The sequence below is a fragment of the Bombus pascuorum genome, chromosome 6, assembly GCF_905332965.1.
Source record: "Bombus pascuorum chromosome 6, iyBomPasc1.1, whole genome shotgun sequence".
Lineage (NCBI taxonomy): Eukaryota > Metazoa > Arthropoda > Insecta > Hymenoptera > Apidae > Bombus > Bombus pascuorum.
Genome location: NC_083493.1, coordinates 6,964,494 through 6,983,739, shown reverse-complemented (window position 1 = coordinate 6,983,739; position 19,246 = coordinate 6,964,494). Strand labels below are relative to the sequence as shown.

General features: G+C 30.6%; 2 protein-coding genes across 2 annotated transcripts; one reads left to right on the top strand and one right to left on the bottom strand.

The window, feature by feature from the left end:
- Nucleotides 1–4,791: 4,791 nt before the first annotated feature.
- Nucleotides 4,792–6,357, bottom strand: LOC132908434 (uncharacterized). Its single transcript, XM_060962472.1, has one exon. The coding sequence runs from the start codon at nt 6,270–6,272 to the stop codon at nt 5,577–5,579; it is 696 nt and encodes a 231-aa protein (XP_060818455.1). The 5' UTR covers nt 6,273–6,357; the 3' UTR covers nt 4,792–5,576.
- Nucleotides 6,358–6,496: 139 nt separating this feature from the next.
- On the top strand, nt 6,497–18,573 carry LOC132908431 (uncharacterized). The gene is made up of 6 exons (XM_060962466.1): nt 6,497–7,655; nt 14,180–16,270; nt 16,513–16,863; nt 17,268–17,501; nt 17,774–18,259; nt 18,407–18,573. Exons 1-6 carry the CDS (start codon nt 7,632–7,634, stop codon nt 18,425–18,427), a joined length of 3,207 nt encoding a protein of 1,068 aa, XP_060818449.1. The 5' UTR covers nt 6,497–7,631; the 3' UTR covers nt 18,428–18,573.
- Nucleotides 18,574–19,246: the final 673 nt, after the last annotated feature.

Sequence of the window (19,246 nt, the reverse complement as noted above, 5' to 3'; positions counted from 1 at the left end):
GATTCATTGCGTTGGATTATTCGTTTTAATGGAACTATTTCTGTTCGTAACAGATTTGTTCACAAGTATATTTGCTCGGTATGAATTTTCTTCGTTGCTACAAAATGAGTGTACAACTCATAGAGTTTTGAATTGTTTGAGAAAGTAAACAGTTATAATTTTAAAACTATTGCAATAATTCTTTTTTTTTTAATTTTACCAATACTAAAATTATTCAATCCTCATTAGTATATATCACAAAAATATTAAAATTATTTTTATAAATTATTAAGATAGTATAAATATAATCTATTTTTAATATTTTAGAATTAACTCAAGCCATGTAAAACTAAAAGCCGCAATTGAAACCTAACCCCAACCTAATTGAAAATGTTGGTCAGTTTTCAGATGGTTATTATTTTAAATTATTAGATAGGTTAGAACCTACACTAATGTAGAAAAAGTAGCGTAAATATTAAAAATACAATTAAATGAAACATTAAGTATTGCACGTGTATATACACAAGAAATAAGATATGAAATTATCAATTAACCGAGATTTGTCTACATTTGTCTTACATCGTTTTACACTTGTGTATCATTATGAAATCAATGGTATTAAAAGAAAACTGTTCTATTGTTAAATTAATTAATAAAGAATCCGAGTAAAAGAATTATGCTGACTAATTTGAACGGAATTTTACACCCCGAAGGAAAGGCAGTTTCTATCTTCCTTTTCACAGAGTAATTCGACTAGATTTTAATAATAATAAAAAAAAGAAATCGTGTGAAGGAAACATTTTCTCTAGCTTCAATGACGCGTTATAATAGAGACAAAGGTTATTAGGTTTATTCTATAGTGGGTTAAAGGAGTTATACCGTTATTACAATTACAATCTCAAATTTTCTTATTTAATTCGTTTGATTTTAATTGAAAATTTTTTGCAATATCTTCTTTTGCAAATGTCGTCTTTTAACAAAAACAATATTTTTTGCGTAATAAATAATTATATGATGAAGGCTTAATATTTAACACGAAATACTTATGTATGTATCCTTTATCATTAGTGATTAAATAAACGTTGCATTATCAACAATTTTTTTAGACACATATATTTAAATGTATTTATCTTCTCAATATCACTCTTATCTCTTTTTTACAAAATGCGCTTTTTGTTTCTTATCACATACCTGTAAGATTAATATTACTTTAGAGAGAGATAAAACATGTATGATTTTTAAATGAGTTAATATTTTTCCACAATATCTTCACATAAATATTACGAAGAACATGAAATTTTGACACTCAGCGGTCGTGTATTCATTCGCAGAATTTTATATTTGTTGATATTTTCTGTCATGTAACTAAAATTCGTGTGGTTTCGTATCATCGTATCGCACACAACCGACACGAATTAGAGCAGGGAAAGGTCTATTGGTATAAAGTAATCGATCATTTGGTGTCCTATTTCAAGAACATGCTGCAGCATTATGCAGTGTCCACATTATCCTTAAAATTCTCGAAACAATATTACTCTTTGCATTTTTCTTTGATTAGGAAATAAATGCACGAGTTGGTAGTGATAACATCTTTTAAAATTTATATCTTGTATTACCATTCTCTATTTTCTTTTAAAATATTCACGTTAAGTGCTTGGTAACTATTACATAATCTTGTATCTGCTCTGACTAGTTCTTACAAAATATGAAAGAAAGAAAAATTAGAAATTAAATCGATGTACGCATGACTGCTTCGAATTAAGCAATTTACATAGATAAAGTTTACCTATGTTGTACCATCTACCATATTTTGTAAGTTTCTTATGACGTGTCGCGCGAATGGGAAGTAATTAACAATTAGAAAGTAATAATTAAATCAGGTAAGGAATCGTATCTTACCTTTGAAACGTGAATTTGTAATAATAACAGATTCCTTCGCTTGTACAAGTCTTCAGAAAGTCCTAACATGTATCATAGACGCCTATATGCAATTACTATGATTATGAGCTTAGAAACGAAGATAAAACACAAAAAAATTATGGATAAGGAACATTTGGTTTCACTATTAATTCGTGCCACGCGGGCTTATCGTAAGAGTTGAATATAGCTGCGAGTATTAATTCAGCGATTCTAAATCTGTTATACAACGTAAATTATAAGAATACGTTTATGCTAACAAACCAATGTTTATGGATTATGTAAGGAATATTCGACGAATAAGCCACTGAACACCACTTTCATCGTCGTACTTTTAGCACTTTTAGAATAGGATTAAATAACATGCTCACTACCCGAACATTATCCACCCACGATCCTAACACGACTCGTGCAAGCAGTGTTGCATTAAAGCAATCGCGAGATGTCGTATTGTGGGCACCGATCATTGACAATGTCGTGGTTTTGGTGTATTAGCGCCATCTAACAATGTTTCGTATACAATAACGATTAACTGATTGTAGGTAAGTCAGGTATTTTAAAATACTAAAGTTGTCGTTTTCTCTCCTCTAGAAGAAGGTTTTTCCAATAAGCGGTTACTTATCCGACGACCAATACGTGACGCTTTTCTTGCTCTTCTCGTTGCTATTTGCTATAGTGAATATAAAAATTTGTAATTCAATTCAATCGTCGAACGCGATAAAAATGGATTTGTCACATCTTACGGGTAATAGCGTCACATGTAATATTAGGTAATATATACTGTAATATCATTAACTAAAGACAGAATAGACATGAAATTAAATGGGACCTTGTCTGAAATACCGACCGCTAAAAGTCAACGTTTCTCACGCCCTCTATAATTTATAACGTCATCGCGACGATTGTAATTAATTTAAACGCGCTCCGTTTATTTACACAAAACTTTAGGTAGTGCTCAATTAAATAAATATTTGGTCATTGAATTCATTTATCTGAACGAGAAATCGTAAATGCTTAGAAGCTAGGTATTTATCGCACGACAGGTTCGATTGAATGGAATTTTATCGTAACATGAAAACAATATTTCAACATAATCTTATATTAGACAATAAAACAGAGTTGTGTGTGAGTAAAAACATGATATTGATATATTTATTAATTAATTAAAATATTATGATCGACTGTAAAAATTAAAAATCTTGTAAAAGAGTTTCGAAAAATCTGTTATTATCACAAACTGAAATATTATATAAATTCTTTTCCCTTTGGTCAATTTCATGTTCAACTGCTATAATACAATTATTTTTGCCATAAACTAGCGTTTTCACCTACTTATTAACAGTTTAATTATTATGTTATGACATTTAGATCTGATTGTGTTACATTGGAAAAATCGTTAACTTTCGACTGATCTTGATAAGGTTAAGTCACTTCGTATGTGTATCGCAAGTATATACAAGTATACAAGTATATGAGTATCGAACTCGCACGCAACTCATACAGGTATGAAACCTCGTACACTGCGGATCGGAAGAAAATATACCATTTATAAAATAACTCTGCTGTTAATTTATAACAATATACCATTGATTTATAATAATTATGCTATTAATTTATAACAATTCTACAATAAATTTAGAACAGTTACACTACCAATTAGTAATAATTAAATTAATAATTTATTCCTTTTTATCTGATATTAACTAAATCTTTGAAATCTCTCAAACGGTATCTTATTTCCATTTAATTTTATATTTTTATTTTTAATGCTGTACTTCTGTTTCCATTTAGCTATTCACTTAACTATTTCAAATACAATCGGTTACAACGCAAAGTATTATTAATATATAACTATGGATAGAGTTTAACACTTCATATCCGTACAAAGCCACAAAATCAAATTCTCTTTATGGATTTGAGAAAGCAAATAACATGGCAATGAAAACAAAGGCAATGAAATCTCGTCATCCAATCATGCATGCTACGATTGGTAAGTTACATGGTTTGGTTCTTTTGGTAATATGTTCAATATTCAAACATGATTATTTAAGTTTACATACGAGCTAAATTTCCACGACTTCTACTCATGCACGATTCAATAATTTTCTAACAATGATCAATAACATTTTTATTGATAGATATTTGAAAGATATCTCTATCTTCGTGCATAAGGTTAACAGAGTCATTTTTAAATTTCATTTCTGTCTTAATGAATTTAAATTTCTTGTCATAACTTATAGTACTTTCTGGTTTTGAAAATTTAATGAAATTATTTAAGAGTCAAATATAACGTTATTTGGTGTCCATAATAATTTCCTTACTAACTTGCACACGATATGTGTGCTTACAAGTCTTCTAGATACATTCAGGTCCTTATTAATAAATTTCAATACTCAGTACTCCTTTATTATCAAAAAGATTTCCATTTTCCCGCTAACATAATATTAATTACTCCTGTATCAAATATAATACAAGCATGTTTAAGAATCTTTTACACAATTTATCCAGTTTCTTCTGTCCAATTATGCATTAAATTAAAATAAACGAAACTTATAACGTAGAATAGATATTTTATTGATAAGTAGAATTAATTTATGATATATGCACGCTTTTTGTACAAAGATACATTGTTTAACTTAGAACGAAAGGTTGAAAATTTCTTTATTATTATTTTTAACAGACTGTTATAATTTCATTTTTTTTATTTTTGCTTCAAGTTAAATCTTTTGATACGAAAAGCTGCCGACAGGACTGTAATCTAATGTACTTTAGTAAGGACGTATTTATTGCACCATCCGTACATTTTAATATTCTTGGATATAATATATGATATAAGTCTAAAAATATTCCAACGGTCCATAAAATACCTCAGATTAGTATCTATTATTTATAGCTTAGTTTTACTTTTAACTAGGTTCTTGTTCTAAGATTTCGAATAAATTAATATTAAGCAACTGTGTTAGATGGTGAAGGTCAACGAAGGATTCATTGTTTGTTTTTCGTTTTAAGTCGTAGTTTCAAACCTTAGTCTTAACCTTGAATTTTAAGTCCCAGCTTTAAGTTTTATCGTTAATTTTAAGCATTACTTTTAATATATTTGTAAAGATCGATGTAGTTGATTTATTCGCAGAAATAAGATTTTAGTCATCTGTTTACTCTTTTCGTACATTTTCTTGTTTTTCTCTTTCCTTGGTCTTTTACTCTATTTATCGGACGTAATTTATTTGTTTGTACAAAAGGGTTGTATCCTACGTTATTGACTCATTTTTACACATAGAATCACCACCATGGAATTACGTTATATGCGATATTCTATATCTTTTATCTGTATTAGTAGATCAAGTAGTTAGAACTCTTTTTGAAATAAGATAAGTAAAATATAATGTACATATATACATATTGAATATTTCATAATATATAACATTCTTGTATCTATATCGTATCTATGTCAAAACTTTATATCATTCGCATCTAAAACTTAGATACATGTTCAAAAGAGATTTTATCATGATGAATTATTCAATACGTATTTACATTTCAGAAAATTTTTTATTTCACGATATTTAATCTCACATATACATACGATAGTTTTATTATCTATGATATAATTTTAATAAGAACATAATCGAACAATATATTGAAAATATCTTTAAGAGATTTATAATTTATTTCAAGAAAATTTATTTAGACAATACACAAGGTGGACATGGTTTACTACCTGGACAAGGTAATACACATTTTTGCGTTACGTTGTTAAATTTCAAAATGCTTGGGCACTTAAGATCATATTTGATGGTCATTGCACCATTCACATAACAGAAATAATAGCGCTGACAATTGATGTCACTTATTGGAAATCTACCACTTGTAACGCATGGACTTGGCGTCGTACTTGGCGTCGTACTTGGTGTCGTACTTGTTGTCGTACTTGGTGTCGTACTTGGTGTCGTACTTGGTGTCGTACTTGGTGTCGTACTTGTTGTCGTACTTGGTGTCGTACTTGTTGTCGTACTTGGTGTCGCACTTGACGTGGAACTTGACGTGGAACTTGACGTGGAACTCGACGTGGAACTTGACGTGGAACTTGATGTGGAACTTGATGTCGATGATGCAATTTGTGTACAGATATAATTCGAAGACGATGTGCAATATTTTAGCAAGGGATCAAATACCATCGAAGGTGAGCACGATACATCGTATGACGTGAATTCAAGTCCGTTAAAAACACATATATAATAATTAGCACACGTTCCATCGTTGATTTCAAATGCTCCTTGCATCACACATGTTCGCTTAGATGGAACCATTTGAAACATCCCAATGGGAATCGAATTAAAGATGAAAAGAATTTCAAACGCAACGAGGAATACGTTCATTTTGCGTATCTTACTGACTGGTTTACAGAAAACGATGCTCGTTTGCCGAAAATCAAAGAGAATATGTTTCTGAGTTTCATCACTGCAGCGAATATATTACCATCGTTGAATTTATTGTTTTATTATCGCGTATTACGAATATCTGTTAAATTCTGAGAAAATACGAGCTGAAAATAAATATCTTATGATACTTGGTTTATGAGTAAAAGAGATATGCGGACTATTATTGCTTCCTTGTGTACGACATATGAACGTATTATTAACAATTAATCTTCCTAGAGCTATTTTCTTCTGAAAGAATTTATGGAAAACAACCAAGAACATAGCGTAAGAAGAAGAAGAAATTAAATTTTTTATTTCACATGATATACGTTTTACACATTTTGTTCGGTAGTAAATTAGCTAAATTTGTTAAAATCAAACTGCTTCTTAAATTTACTATTGAAATACCATTAATCTGTCCAACTGATGAAAATTCGTTTGTCTGAAACAGAAGATACTTATGCAAGCTTTGTTGGGTATTTTGTAAAGCGCAAAAAGTTATTTATTTGAGTTTAATGAAACGATCCTGATTAGTTAATCGATTAACAAGAATAAGTATGTATAATAAAATATTATATAGCAATAAGCAAGTATAGTGAGTAAACACAGTATTCGATATTGTAAAAAATGTATTTTTATTTGAAATAGGTTACTCGGTAAATAGAGTATATTATAGTTAATCGGTTCACCAATTGTATGGTTTGTAACATTTGTTTCGAACAACCCCAACGGATACGTAAGTTCCCCTCGAAGTTAAATCGTTCTCCAACAGGGGGTTCGCAAGTAAGAAAACTTTCGTAGAGGTATACATTGTAGGAGAGAGATTGGTAGGTAGAAAAGGAGTTCGATTCTTCGAGAGTAAGAGAAAGGATGAAAGAATAGAGAAAGAAAGAAAGAGAAGAGGAAGGAAAGAAGGAGCAAATGTATATAAGCGACTTGCATGGAAGACGCGCCAATGGACTCTCTCTTTGACCTTACTGAAGCGTGCACCTTTCTTCCCGTTTTTTCTTCGTTCTCCAATCTCCTTACTCCTCCAAGTTTTCTATAAGATCCTTCTATTTGACGTCCTTGCTCTTCAATCTTGATCTTGCCGCGAGGAAGTTCAGTAACTCTTTCACATCGTGCACTTTCTGATTATGTGTTACCAAAAATAATACATCGAGTTTACATCTCGTTCTTCGTTGTAATCTTCAAACAGTATTTGCAGTGATTTCAATAAATTCTTTTTTATCGAATCAAAATGTGTGACCATTGAATTAAAAAGTTTCACCTTGTTTCTTGTGATATGTTCCTGACGAATTGGACCTACATAACAGTATGCGAAACATGAATCTGCTTCGAGTGAGTATAAATAACATTTTAAAACATTATGGATGTTTATTAAATAACAGAGTTATATTTCGTGACATAGTAATTTTAACTATTAAAACTTACTGTGTTAAACATGTAACAATAGTCCATTGATTAAACAATGTATTTCATAACGACCAAATTTTTTCCGTACCTTGACACAAGATAAGTAGCAAAAATTGACGTTAGAAATTTATTTCTTTAATCTTATATTACACAATGTACATATTATACATATATTATATTTCTCTATTTACTCTGTATTGAATTTTACATGTATATTTAACAATGTATATGTAATGTATGTGTAATAATGTAAGGAAAATTATAAAATTTATGTTATTAAAATTATAGCTTGCCATATATGTATATACCTATACACTGTGAAAGTTTAAAAAGAATAGAGAGGGAGTAGGTTAATTTGTATGAAACAAATCTGACAGTTTCAACCTAGTGTTAGCATTAGTAAAGCTTGTTAATTAAGTTTTCCCATAGTTCTTTTCATAAAACTCCAACAAAGCTTTTTCATAGTTCTTTTCACAAAACTTCTCACAGTCTTTCCATAATTCGTTTGCAAAAGTGTACTAACAATGAGACTATTTCTTTTCTGTTTTATTGTCGAAAAGTTGATTACAGCATCGATCTAAGTATATACCTATTGCTTTAGGTACAAGAATAAAATGAAATGCGTGTTTAGAAGTCGTATAAAATATTAATTACTATTTTATTTGACTTTACTTACTTAAAGTTTTGTCGGTAAAAATTTACTTTTGTAATTAATTATTCTACGATGTTTAAAATTTAACTTCAAAAGACGAATATGCAAATATGTTAACTCTTAACTGTTAGAAATATCCTCCAAATTTTTCCTATATCTTTTTACGTTTCTTCAATTTTACATTTACAAATTAATTTATTTTATAACAGCATCAATTATTTATTTAGTGTGGTATGAAATAAGTGTTTGTTTAATTGAAACTTTTGTTTGTAAGGATACACTCTTAGTTACAAATTAATGGTTAGAAACTCTATACATATGCATTTCATTGATTTTGCATTGTACTTGTGAGAGTAGATGTTCGACTTTTTAACCATAGATTTTATGAGGCGAAAGCTATACTGACAGAGATAAATTACTATTTTTTACAATAAATTTATTTATATCATATAGATACAATTTAACGTCTTATTAGCGAATATAATATATAATAAATATTAATTATGTTGCTTTGATTTTGTTTTCAATAAGAATTTTTCTAAATCTGTTTAGAATTTTATTTAGAATTTTTCTAAATAATTTGTTTATAACTTGATACAAAAAATAAAAAGGTGGGAAAATAGAACAGTGTTATTAATTAAAATAATTTATTTCTTATCAGAAAGTATACTTTTATTTTCCTTCTTTAATTTTTTCTTCTTCAACTTTTTAAAGAAGAATTTCTACAGACATTCCATGACATAAATAATAGCACTTTTCAAAAATATAATGAAATTAAATTTGTTTTACTCTAAATATAGTTTCTTTTAAATCATTATGTTATATATTACAAAACATGTTAAAAATATAATATTTATTGGAATGAAGCATTGTATAGTGTTTATGTTCTTGTACATAGAATTCTGTAGAGGAGCATGTGCTTGATTTATCATGCAACGCGTACAAGGCGAAAGTTAAAAATCACCAATTCAAAGTCTGGTAAAACGACGCTCCAGCGACATGACCAAATTTAACTACTATTTTAAGAAATATACCTACGACTAGTCTACTTTCGCTTCGCGAATTTTCAATTACCTGAGATTGTGAATTTTCAAGTAAGATAATACGAGTATTCATTTTCTTTATTTTCTGAAATAGAAGTTTAACTTATTTGTAATAATCTATCACTCGTAAGTGTTCGTAAAGAAATTTAGAACTAGCTTAGTATCCTAGTATATTGATTTCAAGATTATAAAAAAATTTCTTACATTTATGACGAAACCACTTTCAATAATATTAACGTCATCTATTTTTATTATATTATTATTTCAAGAACAGGAATTCTCGTTAACTCAAAAATTCAATAAAATCAAGATAGAAATAAGATGTCAATTAGAATAAAAATAAAAGCAAAAATATTAAGGAAAGATACAAAAATAAATGCTTTATAATGTTCTCAAATTTTTAGAAAAAATTCTTCAAACGTTATCGATAGATACAGTTCGTAATGAAACAATTTTTAAACAATTTTTTTAATAGGATAATTTCTATAAACAATATATATTAGTATAATTACAAATATGTATACCTTTAATAGTCAAGAAGTAGCAAACGTTTATTTATTATTGACAACTACATATTATTTTTTGATAATACCTCCCATGAATTCTTATAACGTAGCATTTGAATGCTCCTTTAAACTTCTGACTACTGACCATTTTGAACCACTAACAAACTTTTTGGCAGATTTTCAAGAAACAAGAAATTAACCTGTAGACATGTCCGGTTACAAAAGCTTCTGAAAGTTAGGTCTGATTTGTATACGTCGTGAATCGCCAATCGTTCACGATCCAACAAAGACGTGAACGATGTGAGGGAAACATATGCTCGACGCTTTCGAGTGATCCTTGTCGTTTGGCATAGTGCCAACATAGGAGCGAAACTCTTTCGTCTACGACCTAAATCTGTCGCTTTCCGTTTACACGTTTCTTCCTCTTATCAGTGTCAATACCGATCATCTTCGAATAAGCTTTATGGCCTTATTAAACATTGACGTGACTCATAAAAACTTTCATCTTCTGACAAATATTTGTGCATTATATAAATGTCACATGATTTATATAGCATTTAACCTTACCAATTTTTTCTTGTCTATAAAATTTTCAATAACAAGATACTCTTACAACTAACGTTATTAGCGAAATTTGATAAGACTGGAGTATCAAATTATCAGTGCTGATAGATTTTCTTGTTTTTTACGACAGTAACAAGATTGATGATAAAATAAGTACAGTTCTACAAGTGAATTTTATAAATTACAAGCTGATTATCCTCATTCATATAAACTTATAAAATTGTAGAAACTAATTATGGAATAATAGTTGTAATAGTATGGAATGTATGACGCTTTGTATGTGTTTATTAGTAACATTCTAACATTCTAATCATAGTATTGATTATTTAGCATTTAAGAGAAAGATCTCTGCTTCGACAAAAACATAGAAAAAACATAATTTACGGGTAGTCTTGTTTACATTGAGAAAACAAGGAAAGTTCAGAAAGTTAATTTTTATATTTATTTATTATATATTTTTATACTATTTTATATTTACTCATCTTTTTTTATCATTATATTATAATGTTCGCGCTGCTGAACTAAATAAAATTTATTTTACAAAATTAAGGAAGATATTAGATATATTTTATATTTATTATTTCCTGACATTTGTTTAAAAAATCTAATGCACGTGATAATTATACCTCTCATTATCAAGGTATTTCCACAACTGTCCTTCCTATGTAAACTACTTCGTTAAAACCGTTAGAGCTTGTTCGTTGTGAGGAATAAGACTTCAAGATTTTCACTTTATCTCTTCTCATCAAGTTCTCAAGGAATAGAGCCTTCCTGTTTGAAAGTTTATTTCTTACTATAGTTACATCACAAAAACGATTAGAATTTCTTTCTTTAATACATTATTTTATATACATAAGATGGCATGTAGAGTAATTAAATTATACATTTACATAAAACGACGAAATATAAAGTGACCAAATTTTATTCGCTACTAAAATAAATTTTACTTTCTTCGTATCAATATCGCAAGCATTCATTTCGATTTCAATTGACCTATATATTTCTATTTTCATTTAATTATAATTCTGTATCGTTTAAGTTTATTTAATTGTACGTACGATCGATTATTATAACTAAAATTAATAGAACTGAAAAACTTGCAATATTAATTGCTTTTTATTATATTTTTTTATAAACGTTAAATGTTTTAGTATTAGAAGATCCTATTCGTCGTTATATTAACTTCATTAAAATATCAATGAAGAACTATAACAACGAAGAAATATACAGACAGACATACATTTGTTTGTTACTCTACAATTATCCTCCCTATGATTAGAAGATTTAAGGACAGCAGAAATTATTTTCGATAAGCAGAATGAAAGCTTTCTGATATTATTTCGATTTGAGATAGACAGCCAGAAGAAAATTACACACTCGTTATTGGCATTGGTTAGTCTCGATTAACGCCGGCATTTATTCTAGCACACGTGTTGCTCACACGAGCACACCAACACTTTGTTGAATACGCATTATACTGATTACATGCAACCACATATTACATCTTCTCACTATAGGTCGACTCTCGTAATACCCACAGCCCACTTACCTACATTACCCCTGCTACACAAGTGTCTCTTATATACTTCGACTATTACAGTGTGTGAACTACCTATTCTTCAATGAAGAATAGTTTATCTCACGATCAAATACAACCGATTATATGTATACTACTTTTCGATAGCCAAAATTAGACGACAATGTAATTTTAATGACTCTTCGTTCATTCATTTCATTTTAATGAAATCTTTATAAGTCAAATTGTATTAGCTGAATAATAATTTAAGACTTTCTTTTACTATAATATTCCCTTCCTTCTTGACGAATGTGCTTTAAATAATAAATTTAACGCGAACGTACTTTATGTAGGATAAAAAGTGGGAAAATACAATTTTCGCCTTGAAATGCTTCGAAATGAAAAGCGTCTCAATTCTATGAAAAGGCAAAAACGCGTTAATATTTAAGTGATAGCACATCGACAATAATAAAAATATTTCTATACATTTAATGATACAAATAAACAAACAATAGTTACAATTATAATTATTTCCTTATAACTTCGACAATTATTTATTTTCCCTATAAAACTTATTCCATCTGTATATATTGTAATTTCTAGAATACAAGTTCAGAATGTTATAACTTTATAAAATACTTATTTACTTCCTTACACGTGCAAATAAATGTTAAGTTTTGATTTTAAATGTAATTCAAAATTAGCTATGAAATAATTTTCGACGCGTAAAATTATCAAAATTAGAATTCCGCTTGAATTAAATATATTTGTACAATACGTAACTTAACGTTTATAAAATATAATTGTGACTTCAGAGATTTTATTATTAACTTTATTATTAAAAAATATTTCATGGTTTCGTTAAAGGTTCCCTTTCCAATACATATTATTGTTTTATATATCATATAACTCGTTATAACGATAGAATGGCTTGCTTATGGCTGGCTTGAAGTTCACTATCCCATTAAAATATTATTATACATATTATCTATTTTAAGTTAATTTGAAAACGTAATAACGGGTCAAGTAACTCTACCAACTGGGACTTGTTTCAAAGCGATAATACAAAATGATACTGTTTGCTACTTTCGCTTGAGTAACTACTTCTTATCCGTTGCTAAGAATATAAAGCACACCGAGTTTGATGTTAATAGGTTTAAAAGTGATATGAGGGATCTCTTCCATCCTTTTTTTTCATTTGTTCACTTTCTTATGCAGTTCCGGTTCTCGCTGTAAGTACGGTGATCCGCGAGTACTCTCGTTCTCTCTCACACGTCCGCGTATTTCACGGTAAACGTAAAATAGCACGTGGAATTCCACGGGAACACCATTGAATTTATGTCTCGTGAGAAACTCGTAAGCAATAGTTGGTCGTTCAAATCTGTTCTGCACTCGATTTTATGCTATCCTTGCTCCCCTTTCACTCCTCACCCTTTGTTTTCCATAATTTAGTTGAATATCAGAACTTACAAACATAATAACGAAGATGAAGGCTACTAATTATTCCTTACTCTTTATCGTGTTGCAGAAATATTTCTGCTTGATTAATTCAATTTCTATCAAAGATCTTATTTCTAGATTAAATTAAATAAAGATTTTCATATTAGAAAGTTTTCTTATCACCTACGTCTATGAGTTTTATCTTCTGCTGGAGATTATGGTAAAGTTTGATTACTTTCCCAAATATTTATGTCTCATCGAATCAATAATAGACATAATTAATTACATATGAAACGATAGAAGAAGAATATTTATATGTATAATTATTAATATAAGTAGGAGAATACGAAAAATTAGTGTAATTGTCTAATCCAAGTGAAACTACATAGTTCTGGCATAATTCAGAGCGGTAATGAACCTTCCTCAGGAAGTGACCCACTTTAGTTTACCCTGTGTTTATTTTCCATGGTTATTGACCATTGTGAGAAGTGCACAAGCTTTTCTAAGCGTATTCGTTCATGAATTTTCATTTGCTGTTAGGAATGTGATGTATTTATTTTAATTATCATTGAATGTATTTATCAAATATTCTAAAACATGAAATTTTTTATATCGCGCATAGTTTTGTACTAAAAACTATCTGTATGTAAAATATATAAATATAATAATAAAAACGGTTTAAGTTCGGTGTTCATTTTTAATCCAATTAACAACTTATATGCTTTTAGGTAACGTTAACGCTATCACTGCTCGTTTTTGCATGCAGTACGTCATCATGCTTGAAAAATGATCCAAGTGAACCATCCTTCGATAATGGTCCAAATATTATTCGGCGCAGTAGAAGGGCCGGATTAAATGAATATTTAGTCCCACCTCCAATACCGAAACCTTATCCGGTGAGGTCTGGAAGAGTAGCAAATCCTTCGGCAGCGGAATCTCCAGGATACTTTACACAATTGATGAGCTGGTTGAACCCTTTTAATTATGTCTCTTCAACTTCTACGCCTCTAAAGACATCACACCTCGAACCACCACCTCTTTATTCTCCACTAACTCAATCTTACGGCCCTCCACCATATAATTTGCATTCTGCTTTGCAACCTGGACCGTCTCTTCATCCTCCACTTGGACCCCAAATTGATCCATCTTTGCATTCTTCTATCGGTCCATTTCCTCCTGTTCAAAATGCCGGTTCGCTTCCTCCTGTTCAACATGCCGGTTCACTTCCTCTTGTTCAACATGCCGGTCCACCTGTGGCAGCTCCTTCTAGTGGACATCCGGATGCATCTCTTAATCTTCCTGCTCGCCCATCCTTACAATTTTACAACCCTTCAACGATCTTTCACGGTATGCAACGCGCTTTCCCAACTCCGAAAGATAATCACGGTAGTTACGTAGCAGCGAATAAAGGGAAACATTGTAATCCTTGTAACAAAGTTCCTTGGATTCCGATGCAAGATAGCGGACTTCATTCGGACAAGTATCCGCTTCCTACGCAACTTTCGAACGGTTATCTTCCTCCTAGCAATCAAGGAAATCACGACGTCCAATACGCGGCTTCGCATGAAATCAGAATACCAGAACTTTCTCAAATACCTGTTGAACAAACACCTTTCAACAGCGTATTACCGCACCCACTGTTGTACCATGACACGATACCTCCCCTTTACAAAGCAGAACCCTTTAATCGGCCGTTTCAAAATCCTCCTGCAATCGAAAATGTGGAACATTTCAAATCACCAGCTTTGCCTGTGACACCGTTAACTGATCAAGTACACAAAAGTCCTGATGTTAAAGATGAGCGTTATAATATTTATGGTAATGACGATCAAAGATCCATTGGAACAGAGATTAATCAAGGACATGTAAGTGCCATATCTAAAAGCCATGAGATCGAGATCAACAAAGAGCCTGTAGACCACAAAGAATCATTTGATAGTTCGATTCTCGATGCTCAGTCTCCAGGATCGTCGAATCTCGAAAATCACGAATTTCCTAGTCAAAGTGGTAACGAGTACCATGAACTCTTTCATCCAAATCCAACTCCTATCACCGATTTCAATTACTTACCGCCGGATCTGAAACCTTCGGCTAGCTTCGCAACTTCCACCTTTCACAATCAAGAAAGCGATAGTTTGAATTATCAATATTCCGGCGATTTGTCGCCTAGCGGCAGTGTCGTTAAAGATTCTCATGTAACGACGCAACCGTCTCTTGTGAGTTCTTTCGTTTCGAAAGAAAGGCCGATACACTTTGAGGAATCGCCGCTGCTAGATCTGACGAAAAAAGACGAAAGTCACACCGATATACAATGGCCAACTTCCACTATTGGCTATACCGATATCGATAATGTATCCGACAATACAGCGAAGACAACTACAGATTATAATTTAGAAACCGAAAATGTATTTTTTGAAGATTCATCCGATTCTGCCAAGTCGACCGAATCTTATTCCCTTCCGGATATTCAAAATATTAATAGTGTTTTTGGACCTTCAACAATCGCAACCGTGGATTTCTCAAATAGTAATATTAATCAACATGTCGAGACGTCAACAGGTAGTAGAGAATATACAAATCAACAAGATGTTTCGTATATTCCACCATCCGGACAAGCAGGATATTTGTGGCCAAGTTTGCTAATAAATACACCAAACTTGAGAAATCATTCATCGAAGAATCACGGTTCCTTGAATCATCTTGCTCGATGGAATAATTCTTTCTCAGGAAATAAGAATTCTGAAAAGCAAGAGAGTATAGATACGAAGGATACGCGAGATACGCTTCAAAAGCCACAAAATATGAAGCGAAATAAACAAGTGAGCAAAATTATTTGTATAAATGTAGTTAGGATTTTACGAAACTTAAATATAACGGTGGAATATATAAAATTCGAAATTTTAATTATTTATAAGTAACATAGGATATTTATTTACGTATTCAGCAATTTTCATTGAGACTTTGTTTACACGGTAATTCATAAATTGTATGAAAATAAAGTAAAATTCAATTACCGATGACAAAGATCACGAATTTGAATGAAAATAACGTAATGTTTTAGGTACAAGTTATTATACCATACACGTCGGAATATACACCGATTCCGTTCCAACAATCTTACGGAGATTGGAGTATCAAAACTAATTTTGAACGTACGCAGCCAAGAAAGGTTCCTTCTCGAACCGGATTGAACGCCGATAATTATCTTCAACAAGAATCTAGGAATGATATTCGAGTAGTTAATCAATTTCAATCACAATTTAATGTCAATAACTCAAAAAAGTTGAATGTGCAATCGATAAGACCATCTTCAACTACGGTAGAAGATTCGAAAAGCACTACAACAACAAGAGCAAACACTTCCATCGATGTGCGAAGGTTGCAAAAGAATATCGATAACTGGACAATACAAGTGAGCCTATAGATATATAGTTAATTAATTAATTGTCATTAATATAAGTGAGATATATCTTGATACTTCTTATTATTTATTACTTATAACTATTATATCTTTACTTTCTCTTGAAATCAAAATTTTCTTTATTTCCCTTATTTTTGGAAAATAAAGAGTCGTCGCATGTAATAATTAAAATTTTATAAAATTTTGCCTTCAAATTAGTCTTGTCTCTTTAATTTTGCATCATTTGCATTAATTGGTAAAAGTATCATAGCACATATATGCAATGATTGATTCTCACCTTTCCGAATCTTTCAGCATTATTAAAAATGATACTAATATGTTGATGCTTTTTATAATGAATATCCTTTTTATGGTCATAAGGAGGAAAATAACTAATATAAGATTTTTATCCGTAGGAATATTCAAGACCTACAACGTCTAGTACAATTTTACCTAGTTCCTTGCACCCTTATCTTTCGCCATCGAAGAAAATTCCAACGGAATACTTAACAACAACAGAACCAGCCGATCGTATAAACGAGTCGAAAGATCACAATGAAATTGTGAAAACTTATTCTTTGGCTGGCTTTAGTTTCAATGAGATAGAACATGAAGGCTCTGCGAGTAATCGTATCGAGGAGACCCAATCGGTAATTTGATGCGATTCGATTGCACTCCACATTTTACCTTTTACGTATTTGATTATTTAATCTATTTTTATTATACTAATACGTTATATAATACAGTATTAGTAATAATAAATCTATGTATCTACATATAATAATCGGTAAATCGTTATTTTATTATCGTCTAACTTATAAGTGACATTATACAACGATACTAACTGATATTAACAGTAAATTATAATATTAATAGCAAAATAATATTATTCGTATTGATTATTTTGAATATTGATTTCCAGGCCGTAAAGGTTCTACGAATAGATAAACCGAAAGTGACAATTAACGACTTACACAGCGTAGATAAGCCCACGATAGAAGAAAAGTCAACATGGAAGTCAGACTCTGTATCGATATCATCTATAAATAAAGAACGAGTTTACGTGGTAACGCCACAGCCGATATCACAAATACCCTCGAAAAATGACGTGGAAAATCGTAAGGAGCAAGGGGAGACAGAACAACTGGAGCAAACAAGTGAATCGATCGCTAGTGACATAAACAACAGCAAGAATAATTTTAGCGAATTTGAAGCGATCGAAAAAGCCTATCAAGTGCTTCCGCAAGCGGTAAATAATCTTGCTGTTGCATCCACCGGGAAGGAAAACATTCCTTTATGGGGAATTATGGAACACGAAGAGTTTGCTTCTTTGAATTTGAACGAAAATGACGAAGAAGCAGCAGAAGATATCGTGGATGGGCCGATACTTTATTCTGGGCACTCAAAGGTGATAAATTATCAAAAATATTGAACATATTCTGTCAATTATTATCCTTGGAAATGGTAGAAATATTGCTATTTGTTAATTCTCTCTCTCTATCTCTCTCGTTATTTATAGATAATTTATAGACAATAACAATGATATTGTTTACAGGTGTCACGAGCCAAACGATGACAAGCAAGAATCTCTTAAATATGGAGGCTGAAAAACACAATTTTTAATTGTGAATAGTTAACTGTTCTGTCGTTTTAATCTTAAAGACTTTCTATTACTTGATTTGCGTATAACAGGACACGAATAAAATTGTTTTAGCGTTTTAAGTGTACAACCTGAACTTTATTACAGCCAGTGTAGACTTATACGTATTATTATATAAAAAAAATATGATGATTATTTGTAACATAATCAGATACGTCTGTAAAAAGTATCGTGTTACGAGCGTTGCGAATTAAGGCTTAATTTCGAATTTCTCCTTTTTGCTATACACGAAGAATTGCTATAAAAATACAATTTCATCGACGTAATTGTTATTTGATCGTGTAATTACTTTGTAAATACGTAAAAGTAAATATACTATAAGTTTGATAAATAGGATTAAATTAATTGTAAGTACGTACTGACAAGGTTGTATCCCGAAAAATCCATAATTATTTTTGTAAAATAGTGGAAAATTCAACAGTTACAAGTTGCTATAGACCGTCGAATAAATTAGATCATGATAACGTTAATCATTACTCTGATGTTGTTAACAATCTCTTTCAATTCTGAATTTGAAGTTCGCCTTTACAACATTAAAGAGTAGAACACAGAGCGCACAACATATATGTACGTGTGAAATGTATAAAAATAAACATTCTTCGACTCGACGAAGTATAGTTATAAAATTGAAGGGACCATTATCCATTTTTTGGCTATTTTTAAGAGGGGCACAATCAATTTTGTAATGTACTACTAATGTAAATGTAAATGTAATGTAACTAAATTCAAAGTACA